The sequence below is a fragment of the Poecilia reticulata genome, linkage group LG22 (assembly GCF_000633615.1).
Source record: "Poecilia reticulata strain Guanapo linkage group LG22, Guppy_female_1.0+MT, whole genome shotgun sequence".
NCBI classification, from domain to species: Eukaryota; Metazoa; Chordata; class Actinopteri; order Cyprinodontiformes; family Poeciliidae; genus Poecilia; species Poecilia reticulata.
This window is the reverse complement of record NC_024352.1, coordinates 574,093-586,577: the sequence shown is the minus strand read 5'-3', so window position 1 is coordinate 586,577 and position 12,485 is coordinate 574,093. Positions and strand designations below refer to the sequence as shown.

Below are 12,485 nucleotides of genomic sequence, written 5' to 3'. Positions count from 1 at the left end.
GCCGCCTAATCGTCATGTGTTTCACATCATGTGTTGATTTTTCACTGTTCAGCATCAGATTCTCTGTTTTTATGCCATAATTCACATGTAGTTCGTCGCTCCGTTTTATGACCCGCTACTCCTGTTTCAGAGCTCTTTTTTTTTGTTGTTGTTTTTTTTTACCCAGCATGGGGCAGGGCGGTCGGGAACCGTATCGATGGGGAAAAGGCAGACTGACATAAACCTTTTAAAACAACGAAAACAATTTCTGTATTCTGATTATTGAAGTTTAAAAGTGCTGTGGTACCGTTATATCACACCCATTTCATAACGGACCACTTACAGCACCGTGTTAACGCTATAAAATAAACGCTACAAAATACAGTTTTAGCAAGTTGCTCAAAGTCTAAACTGGTATTGTTGTGATTGTAAGGTGTAAAGTTTACCATTGACCAAACGCCCCCCAAAGGAATCCCAGCGCCCCCTTTTGTAAAAGTTTCCGCCAACTTCCCGTCTTGTCCCCTTTCCTCTAGCCATGCCCAGCGCCACTTGTTTTTAATTCCTTTCTCAAGTAAACGTGTTTCTTTACCGGGTCAGACAAACTCCATCTTCTTTCATATCGCATTTGATTTAATCACCGAACCGAACGCATGCGCTTCTTTTCTACAAACCGTTTTACAGTCATTGGTCTAGAACACGGGAGCTGGAATTCTGATTGGCAGACATCTTTGTAGACGGAGCTCTTTAAGCCCGGAGACTACAGTTGAGGCGGACCGTTTGGTCAAAAGCTGGAAATCCGGCCCCTGGCCGGAGCTCTTTAAGCCCTGGGGAATTTCCCTGACTGGGAACAAGAACACAACGTGTTGAATGTGACAAGTAGCCAATTAGAAAGCGGGGTGACGTAAGAACAGAGGGGAATCCCAAACAGCTGACATATCGTGCAACTGAGAGTTTGGTGGATATCAGACATGATATGTGGAAATGTTTATTATATGTAAAGGTAATTATTATATGTTTATTCAGTTAAAAATTTTAACTATGAAAAAACATAGTCACCTCAAAATCATAGTGCAGCAAATAGAGCGGCTGGGTGATTCTCACGAACATGGCGCAATATACAGCAAAAATAAAAAAGCATTGTATACACACAAAAACACACCTTTACAAAATAGAATCTAAATTTATTTTTCAGTGTAAAATTATAACCTCTATGCATATTTTTTAAGGTATTTTGAGACATTTAGTCTGACTTTGAGGAAATAAATTCATTACCGTAACACAATTTTGATGAAGAAATATGAAACCACAAAAAAAAATTCCACTTTTTCTGGATACCAAGGACTTCAGTGTCCACAAAGGAGAATGTACCAACAAAAAGAATAGTCATTAATAACACATTTTATTATTTTAATGTAAACAATTATTTCATTACCGTAACATGAATACAATTTTTAAAATCAATTTTAGTTCTAATTTTGTGTTAAATCATTAAATTGAAAAAAAAACAACACAACCATAATATAAAGAGTCTAACCATTTCATTGAGGAATTAAAAAGTTCAAATAATTATTTTATATAATCTAAATGAATTATCATAAAATTGAGCATAGCGGTAATGAAAAAACATATGTCAGTAATGAATAAGAATGTTTCGGTAATGAAAACTTTATAACTACACTAACATTTAACTACTCATAAATAATAAAATGGCATACAATCCTTAACCCTAACAAAACATACATCTGCAAATTAAACATATGACCAACATTGAGCCATGGAAACAAACCCACAACTGACTTTTTTTTCATCTTTGCTTATTGCTTGGAATGTAAGGTTGGGCAATTGGATGGATTCATCAATCCTCGACAATAGGCTATGTCTTTCACTGGCTGGTTTTTTTTTTTAAATCTAAGGGTGATTTATATATATAGGTGGCTCAGGCATCCTAACCAGATGCCCGAGCCACCTCAACTTGCTCCTCTCGACGTGAAAGAGCAGCAGCTCTACAGTCATGGCCAAAAGTTTTGAGAATGACACAAATATTATATTTTCACATGATCTGCTGCTCTCTGGTTTTCATGTGTGAATGTCAGATGTTTTCATCTCATACTTATTTCTGTAACAAACATAAGCTTTTATTGACAGAATGAGTTAATGCAGCAAGTCAGTATTTGCAGTGTTGACCCCTCTTCTTCAGGACCTCTGCAATTCTCCCTGGCATGCTCTCAATCAACTTCTGGACCAAATCCTGACTGATACCAGTCCATTCTTGCACAATCAATGCTTGCATTTGGTCAGAATTCCTAGGTTTTTGTTTGTCCACCCGTCTCTTGATGATTGACCACAAGTTTTCAATGGGATTAAGATCTGGGGAGTTTCCAGGCCATGGACCCAAAATCTCTATGTTTTGTTCCCTGAGCCAGTTAGTTATCACCTTTGCTTTATGGCCAGGTGCTCCATCATGCTGGAAAAGGCATTGTTCATTACCAAACTGCTCTTGGACGGATAGGAGAAGTTGCTCTCTCTCAAAGGACATTCTGGTACCATTCTTTAGTCATGGCTGTGTTTTTAGGCAAGACTGTGAGAGAGCCGACTCCCTTGGCTGAGAAGCAACCCCACACATGAATGGTTTCAGGATGCTTTACAGTTGGCATGAGACAAGACTGGTGGTAGCGCTCACCTCGTCTTCTCCCAACAAGCTGTTTTTCAGATGCCCCAAACAATCGGAAAGGGGATTCCTCTGAGAAAATGACTTTACCCCAGTCCTCAGCAGTCCACTCCCTGTACCTTTTGTAGAATATCAGTCTGTCCCTGATGTTTTTCCTGGAGAGAAGTGGCTTCTTTGCTGCCCTCCTTGAGACCAGGCCTTGCTCCAAGAGTCTCYGCCTCACAGTGCGTGTAGATGCACTCACACCTGCCTGCTGCCATTCCTGAGCAAGTTCTGCACTGCTGGTAGCCCGGTCACGCAGCAGAAACACTTTTAAGAGACAGTGGGCGCCATGGAGCCTTTTTGGCAACAATGGAGCCTCTCTCCTTGAAGTTCTTGATGATGCGATAGATTGTTGACTGAGGTGAATCTTTCTAGCTGCTCTTCCCTGTTGGGCCATTTTTGTGCAGTGCAATGATGACTGCAGGTGTTTCTTTAGAGATAACCATGGTTCACAGAAAAGAAACAATGATGCCATTCTTACTTATGCCTACTGCATTAGGCAGTCGGATGTCCCACCGGGAGGAGGCCTCGGGAGGCCATGTAGTGTGAACTACTGTTCACACTACATGATTTTTTGCCCCTATTTTCCGCTTACAACAATCTTAGAATGTTGGCCGTTCTACGATTGTGACTGGTGATTTCGTAACCAATCATCCTGTAGTGTGTGGTGTTACGGTAGATCATCGTGGCCACTCCGATTTAAATCGGGTTTTCCCCGACTGGGAGCTTAAAGCTGAATGTGACAGGTAGCCAATCAGAAAGCGCAGATTCTCCTCCGTGCTGTCTGAGGAAAATTACTGAGGGGAATCCCAAACAGCTGACACGATCAAAGCCAATCGAACCGTTATACCTAGGATTTCTGTCGGCTAATGTGTGGTCTCTCAGGTTTTGCAAATGGGCCGACAACTCGTGTAGTGTGCACTGGACATTACACTAAGGAAATGAGGAAGGGAGGGTCAGTGGAGAGCACCGGAGTTGAGCCTTTTTTCATTCAGTGTCATCAACAGAATGAAAAAAGGCAGGAAGAGACGATAAAGCCGATAATTAAAATGAGCTCGATAGTTTAATTTATTGTGCCATTAATTGATTTATCCTTTATCGTAACAGGCCTACTCGAAGTGAGTTTTAGTGTCCTCGTCTCTGTCCACACCAACAGTCTGAGTGTTTGCTAGTTGGCCAAGACCATCACAAATTTGTCGATAATCCAGGAATCCACAAGCTTCAAACAGCAGAAATCCTGTTATCATGAATAAATCCAGGGTGAATCCTGTGTGGTGTGTCCCCGCAGGATAAGAGGGCTCTCCTGTGCACAGACTTCTCGTCGAAAATTTGATCAATTGCATTGAGAGATCGGTTGACCAGATCCATAATTTGTAGATTTGGATGATGTGCAAAGAAAGGCTCCAAAAATATAGAAAAAGACAGGACAAAAACAGAGCATGCAGGGCTGGCATAGGCAGGCAGGGAGGGAGCAGAGGAAAAAAGCGTCCGCCTTCATCAAGAGCGAGAGAGCAAGAGGGAGGCTACCCTCTCGTTTACCAGGGTAAACCCCAATGTGTACAGGCACTAAGATGCCCACTCCTGCCCAGTGCCTCTCACCAAGGGCAACTTCAGAGTGGAAGAGTGTCCAACCATTCTCAAGGAGACTGGTTCCAGAACCACAGCCATGCATTGAGATGAGGCCAACTATTTCTATCTGGAACCTTTCAACCTCACACACCAGTTCAGGCTCCTTCCCATTCAGAGAGGAGACATTCCACTTCCACAGCTTCTGTAGCCGAAGATCAGATTGTCAAGGTCCCTGCCCTCGAATACCACCCATCTCACACTGCACCCAACCCCTTTGGCCCCTCCCACAGGTAGTTAGCCCATGGTAGGGGAACCCTCTTCTCCTCTTTGGGCTGTGCCCGGCTGGGCTCCATGCGTTAAAACCCAGCCACCAAGCGCTTGCCAGCATGCTCCACTTCCTGGCTGTTACTGTTCCTGGAAAACTGTTTATCCATCGTTATCAGTGGCTGTGCTAAGTAAACCTGAGCTTTCACAACATGCAATGCTATCAGGAAGAGTTTATTTGATTTTGTGAATGTGAGGGGATGGTTGATTGCAGATGATGCCTGGAAACTTTTTATTATTTTTTCAGAACTTTATGTAAAAATCAACAAAAGCACACAAAAACAACCCACCCCAAATCAACAAGGAGCACTGCAGTGTCCACATGAAAACATACATACAGCCTTCATACACAAAATACAGACATTCTCCGGTATGGTTCAAAGTAGAAAGTTTCCAAACTGTCGAAGGCCAGCAGAGTGAGTGACACATTGAATGTAACAAAAAGGATGGAGTGGTCAGTCCTTATCTCCAGTTATATCACAGTCTATGTAAGAAAGATTGCAATGGGTTCCAGATCCTCCAGAATTTTTCAGACGTTTGATGAAGATCGCGAGTCAGTTTTTCAACTGAGATAATAGCAGAGATTTGTGATATCCACATTTCAACTATAGGGTTCTGTGGTGCTGACCATCTCGGTAGTATAAATTTCTTGGCCAGAAACTTAGTATCTGCAAAGATTTTGTATCTGCATTAAGTAGAATGTCCGGAGCATGATTAAAAAACTCTTGTATCGTCAGATGAACTTTCTAGAAAATGTGAATACAATTGCAAGACCAAAATAAATGAATAAATGTGCCCCTATGTATTTTGCATTTATGACAAAGATCTGAAGCATCAGGGAACATCTTCTGAAGGCGAACAGACGTATAAGTTTGGTAGAAAAATTTAAAGTTCTGCTCATGTATAGAAACCGAAGTGCAGTTGGTGTGAAGACTCTATTACAGATCTCTCCCCAATCTGCTGGATTGAATGTCAGCCAGAGTCAAGCTCCCTCACCAGCTTCATAGCATCATTACCTGAGGAATCAGAGCCAGATAATAATCTGTATATTTTAAAGATAAGTCCTTTAGGAGATTTGGCCATGACAATTATATTTTCTAACTCAAACATTTTGTGAGAGAACTCACAAAATTACGGATCTGTATAGAAATCTCTGTTAGGGATATTGAAATTGGCTCTAATTTGTTCAAAGGGTTTAACAGAGTCAGAGTCCAGTATGTCCATAATTATTGACAGTCCCTTAGATGACCATTCAAACAAGCCAATGCTTCTAATCTGTGAATGTAAATCTGGGTTCAAAGTTAATAGTGACCAAGAAAAGAGGGTGAGGGAGATATTTAGATACCACTTGAACTTTTCAACCTTTTGCCGTTTTTCAGGCTTCAAACAAAGATCTAAAATGTTTATTATTTTGTGAAGAATCAACAAGTGGGACACAATCGTGAGGTGGAGCAAAATTTATTGGATATTTAAAACGTTAACAAATAAAAAACTGTAAAGTGGGGCATGCAATATTATTCGGCTCCTTTACTTTCAGTGCAGCAAACTCACTCCAGAAGTTCAGCGAAGATCTCTGAATGATCCAATGTTGTCCTAAGTGACTGATGATGATAAATAGAATCATCAGTCAGTCAAAATCATCATGTGTATTTTGTTCTCACCTGTGTGTAATCAAGTCACTGTATAAATGCACCTGCTCCATGATAGTCTCAGGGTTGTGTTTAAAGCACAGAGAGCATCATGAAGACCAAGGAACACACCAGGCAGGTCCCAGATACTGTTGTGGAGAAGTTTAAAGCCGGATTTGGATACAAAAAGATTCCCCAAGCTTTAAACATCTCAAGGAGCACTGAGCAAGTGATCGTATTGAAATGGGAGGAGTATCAGACCACTGCAAATCTCCCAAGACCCGGCCGTCCCTCTAAACTTTCATCTGGAACAAGGAGAAGACTGATCAGAGATGCAGCCAAGAGGCCCATGATCACTGTGGATGAACTGTAGAGATCTACAGCTGAGATGGGAGAGTCTGTCCATCGGACAACAATCAGTGATGCACTGCACAAATCTGATGCACTGCACAAATCTGGCCTTTATGGAGGAGTGGCAAGAAGAAAGTGTTAAAGTCTGCACTTTCCTTCACAGGAGAGTCAGTGCATCATCCAGCTGCGGCCCATAGCCGAGCTCGCTCAGAGCATCTCAGCTGGAATCACTCGGAGGAGATGTGCCTGGGTCTAACAACCTTCGTCCAGATGCTCCTCCCCTCTACCTTCTGTGGGTTAGCTGATTAGCTGCCTGAGTTAAACTAAGTCCCTCAGATCACACCTGTTAATGGTTGATCTCCTCTCGTTCAAACTTGTTTCCTAAGTTTGCCCAGGTTAGGTTTTTGCGTCTTGAGTTTCAAGTTGCAGGGAAGGTATTTATATACACTATTGTTTTTGCTAAGCTATCAGTAAGTACACCTTGTATCGGTTAGGTCATATGACCACCATAATTAATTACACCTATCAGAGAACTTTTCAAGTGAGACGCACAAGGAATGTTCACCACGTGACTGTAATCAACTAATTTAGTATTTGAAAACCTACCACTATGCTGGTAGTGTAATTGTTAGATGCAGCCCTAATAGAAACCCTATATACACAAACACGCTCAAACACACACCCGTGGGTTTAATATACAGGTCGAGTGGAGACATGTAGAGAAAGCTGTAATGCTCCATGGCATTCAAACAACTCTGAATGCCACACTGCAGGACAGTACACATTATAGGAGAAAGCAGTATTTAAGCATGGAAGACTGAGTGGATGGAAAAGATGTACTGGTACTCTATTCAGAATTGTGTACTTTAAAATTGAACCTCCAAAAGAAAAAAAAGTCCCAGCTCCTGATACGTTTGGGGTTAATATATAGCAAATGTTTGGAGTGGCTTGAAAAAAATAAAACTTCAGTCAAAGGTCAGAATTTAGACAGTCCTGTGTATTTTGTTCTCAAATAAAATGAATTATAGCTTAAATAAATTCTAGTCATAAGAAGTCTCAACTATTTAAACTTCAAGTTTGAAACAGTCACCAAATTGGACATGGGAAGTCATTGTGTTAACTTGAAATGGTTTACATCTCTGAGGAGACGGAACATTTCAATTAAACATTCATGTCTCGTCCTGCAGAGCTTGACCACATTAACCCAGCTCACACCATCAGTGCTGCCCTGTGCTACGCCACCCAGCTGGTCACCATTCTGTCCCACATCCTGGATGTCAACCTGCCCAAGAGGCTCTGCAACAGGTAGTTCATTTTGTGGTTGCTCCAGCCTTGCACGTGCAGTTTAATACTATGGCTCACATAGTATTAAACTGTGAGCCATACACAGTTTAATACTGTGTATGGCTCACAGTATTAAACTGTGAGCCATACACAGTTTAATACTGTGTATGGCTCACAGTTAGGGTTAGGGTTATTTATATATTTATAAATAAATATATAAATAAAGAAATAAGTAATTGGCTTCTTTATTCCTATTTATATTTATGTATTTATACATTTTTTTGATTATTTTATGTATTTCTGAATTTATTTCTGTCCTTTTTACATTTCCTTATTTGTTTAGACTCTTTCCATTTTCCTTATTCATTTAGATAAAATAATAAATAAATGCATAAATAAATCAATAGAAATAGAAATAAAGGGGATAATTACTTATTTATTTACTTATGTATTTAATTTTGGCTGAAATGGCACTCCATAGTACTGGTGATTAACTTGTTTCTTCAGCGAGTTCTGTGGAGAGAATCTCAATCGGCATCGCTTCACCAGATCTCTGAACAAGCTCAACACCAACATCCTCCACCTGTGCTTCTCTCAGGTCAGCCCCAACATACTGGAAATGTTATTTGAGAACCATAGTAGTTTTTCATATGCCTTCTTCGTTGGACTGTGCCTGCCAATAAATACATCGTGTTAACCTGTACTGTGTACTTGTTGTTGCAGTTATTATTTATGCAGATGTTTGTTACCATGGATTGTTGGTTTAGTTTAGTTTATTTAGGACCTACATTTTGCTGCAGCAATGCTGACGCTGATCTTGAAGAGATTCACACGACTTCATTACATCACTAAAACTGGTTTTAGAAATAAAATAAACCAAAAAAACAAAATAACCAACATGACATATTACATGTTGTTTGTTTCCTTTTCTTTTTCCAGGGCCCCGTTCAGAAAGCAGGGATATCAAACTCTAAGTAGAATGCAGGCACATGTTTTTATAATGTATTTGTAATAATATATATAATAATGTTTTATTTCTAAGGTAGGCTCTTGTATCAGATAATCTAAGTCAGTGTTAGGAAATAATTAAAACTTTTTAAGATTTATGACTTCTTGGTCAGAGTGGGGGATGAACCCTGGTATTATACCAAACATCATAGCTTATCTTATGTGGCATTTCACTGGTGGATATAAATACAGTATAGTAATATTCTATTCACAAAATATAGACAATAATATGTTCATGTTACTTGTGAAAAGTTATGCCCCAATCCCTGACATCAATAGTTTGTTGATTTGAACAAAAATATCCGGCAGTGCTGAGGCTTCTTCTGCTGTCTTGGTTTAGCCAAGTAGGAGGGACGACTGCTCCAAGATGGCCGCCATATTTCCTGTGTCCGAACAGCCAATAGGGTGTTCGGGCACCCTATTGGCTTATTATGTCTATGATGGCTATAATCCAGTAGCTTGTCACTATCAGTGTGTGAATGTGTGGTCCTCTGGACTTTAAGCGCTATAAACTACAGGCCGTTTACCAACCCAGCCATCCATCCAAGTGGCTTTAGTTTAACATTTGACTTATGTAAATATCTAAAATGCATAGCCAATTAATTTTTATAATGTTTGATTTGTATTGGATCTGTACTTGATTTTTCCTTTAATTTCCATGTGTTAGCCACTTTTAAGTTTCATGTACTCCTGATAAATTGCTCAAGTATTGATGAGAATTTTCTAAGATATGTGGCAGCTCCAAGGGTTTGGAATTTAATGCTAGCACACATTAGCCARGCCTCATCATTGTCTATTTTTAAATCTGCTTTAAAACCCATCTTTTTTCATTGGTTTTTGACCCAGCATGGGAGGGTTGGGGTTAGGTTTTGTGGGTTCAGGGTTTATTTGTCAAGTTGTGTTAACATCTTTTATGTGTTTGCCTTTATTCTTTTCTTTTCTTTATATAAAAACATTATATACAAGTTTTTATATAATGTCTTTTCAGCATCTTGGTCAATTTTGCTGTTTTAAAAGTGCTTATAAAAGCTTGTTTTGTCTAGGGTTGAGTCTAGTAAAATGTATATTTGAAAAATATGTCGAAAGGGAAGTGAGAAAAGGTGCATCATATTTCTAGGTCTTGTGACTGCAGCTTATAATTTTCTACAGCTGATTCTAACCTTTTGTGTTTAGCATGTCAACAGTGAAAAGCTTCATCCTCATCACACTCTCAGGAACATCATGTTTCTGGTTTCCCTTGACAACAATAACCTGGGCAGGTGAGTTCACTAATGTTTGCCTGTTAGTGTTTGCTTTTAAAGGTTTGAAGTTTATCTTTGGGTTGTTTTTCTCAAGGTTGTGGCAATGAAAGACCAGGGTTTTTTTGTGTTCAGTGCATTGTGGGAACACCTGTCTGAAACAAAGCTAAAAGGGCCTTTTTTATCCACACTGTCTTTGTCTGAGATTTACATTTGTAGACTGTCCAATCAGACAACATGGTTAAGCGTCAATAAGATTAGAGGTTTTATGTGTTTTGCTGCAGGACTGGTTCATTCGAAGTGAGCTCTGACCTGGAAGAGTCTATAGAATTTGTTGAGCCAGAAGCATCGGGGTTGTCTGAGGAAAGTGGAGATGAATCAGTGACAGATGAGGAGACGGACCTGGGCACAGACTGGGAGACAGTACCCAGTCCACGATTCTGTGACATTCCCTCTCAGGTTAGAACTCTTGTTTAACTGTGCTCTTTGAAGCCAGAGAAGAGCTATCTGTTATGACTGATACTCCAGTTAACACAGAAATGTTAACTGGAGATTTCAAAGGGCTACATAAGAGAGAGTGAGTGTTGTTGCAGCCTGGATTGTTGGTTGAACACAACAGCAGACATTGTGACTGAACAATGTATGAGCTACAACACTGACAACTGAAACTTAAATTAATAAACTTTGGGAGGGTTCCATCATTGTTTTTACTCCACTTGGATTTCTTGGACACAAAAAAAACCCCTTAATAATTTAAAACTGCAGAATGTAACTTTAATTAAAGAAAATTTTTTTTGCATATCTGTTGAAACTGCCATTACGTCATGATTGTATGGTAAAGATCATGTGTTGATAAACTTCTCCCAGTGTTATCTAGAAACAACCAATCAGACCCAAGAGGCGGGTCTTAGCGCTTTCAATCACAATCTCATGTGGTGCTGCTCATCACCAACTCCCCCTCCCACAACAGCTTCATGAATGCTCACACTAGTTACCATAGCAATGACAGTTCTCCTGTAAAGGTAGGATGTTTCACTGCTAATACCAAGTTAAGCAGCATTGACTGACAGTACTAAGAAGCTCCTCTTGGCTGTGATTGGTTGCTTTTGGTTAAGAATGGTGCATTTCTTCAGATGGCAACAGTGGCTCATAGAGGAAGTGGAGAAGATTGATCTGTTTGACATCCCATTTTATCAAACACTTGTAGTTTTTAGTGTTTCTAGGTCCTCCTGTTTTTTGGTATCCCATTTTGTCAAAAACTGGTAACAACATAAACTGTCATCAACTTTTTTACTGTTGTGCAAAAAGTAGAATTTTCCATCATGCCATTGGTAGAAATTGGTAGAGTTACAGGACATGAAAAATATCCTCATCTTGTGAACAAAAAAACAATTTGAATAATTTTTTTTAAGGTTTTGTTGGCTTTAGGGGCCTTCATTTGAAAGTAGTTTGACAGAAAAGAGGATTATGAGAGAGGGGGAAAACATGTGGCAAATGTCACCAAGTCGGGAATTGAACCTGCGACCACTGGGATGAGGACTAAGGCACAACATGGGTTGTGCTTTGCCCCTGCACCACCACAGCACCAAGAAATTTTGAATTTCTGAACATATTTTTAACACCAGGACGTGAAACTAGAGGTGTGCCGATCGATCGGCCACCGATCATAATCTGCCGATTTTCGTGAAAAAGTGTATGATTGGTGATCGCCGATCACGATCTCTTGTTGCTGATCACACAAACCGATCGATCACCTGCTTCACATTTCGCAGCCTGCCTGTGCAGCTGGCCTCCTCTTTCCTTCACCCTGCGCAAACGCGCAGCAACAAATCCTAAGCGATGTGGAACTATAACGCACTGAGTGAATGGGGAAGTTTGCATGTTGCAGTGGAAAATTGAAGCACGTGCGGGGAAGCACGTCAAAATGCATCTACACGACGAATCTAGTATGGCATAAAATGCCATACTTGATGGAGTTTGGCTACATCGAGGCTCACTGCAGTAAAAAAGACATATGGAGGATCAGACAGCAGGTAAAGCAGCGCACAGCTACAAACACTCACCTGGATTAGCATGACGGTCAGAAAGCTAAACAAATAACCTGCAAAATTATTTAAGTCTTCGAGCTGCGATGTAAGACGCTGGTTCTGCTCTCGCTGTTGAACCGCTGCTCCGCGCTACAGGTAGCAATATCTCACAGACAGAGCACCGCTTCTGCTTCACCAGGTAGTGACTCTCACACCGAACCTCTGCTTAAAGCTGCAGCGTATAACTTAAAAAAATACATTTTACATGCGTATTAAAACTGTCCTAACATGAGACAGATAATCTCTGAAAAAATAATCGATCTCCTCCCTGCTCTGCATAATTACTCCGCTCAGTCAGAAACAGCCA

At 40.4% G+C, this 12,485-nt stretch overlaps 1 protein-coding gene across 1 annotated transcript in view; it reads left to right on the top strand.

Moving 5' to 3' along the window:
• atg14 (autophagy related 14) overlaps positions 1-12,485 on the top strand; it is a 49,560-nt gene that overhangs the window by 22,679 nt on the left and 14,396 nt on the right. Inside the window, exons 7-10 of the mRNA XM_008398629.2 lie at positions 7,749-7,866; positions 8,353-8,443; positions 10,027-10,112; positions 10,376-10,550. Coding sequence (XP_008396851.1) covers positions 7,749-7,866; positions 8,353-8,443; positions 10,027-10,112; positions 10,376-10,550 — 470 coding nt within the window. The remainder of the gene's footprint in view (positions 1-7,748; positions 7,867-8,352; positions 8,444-10,026; positions 10,113-10,375; positions 10,551-12,485) is intronic.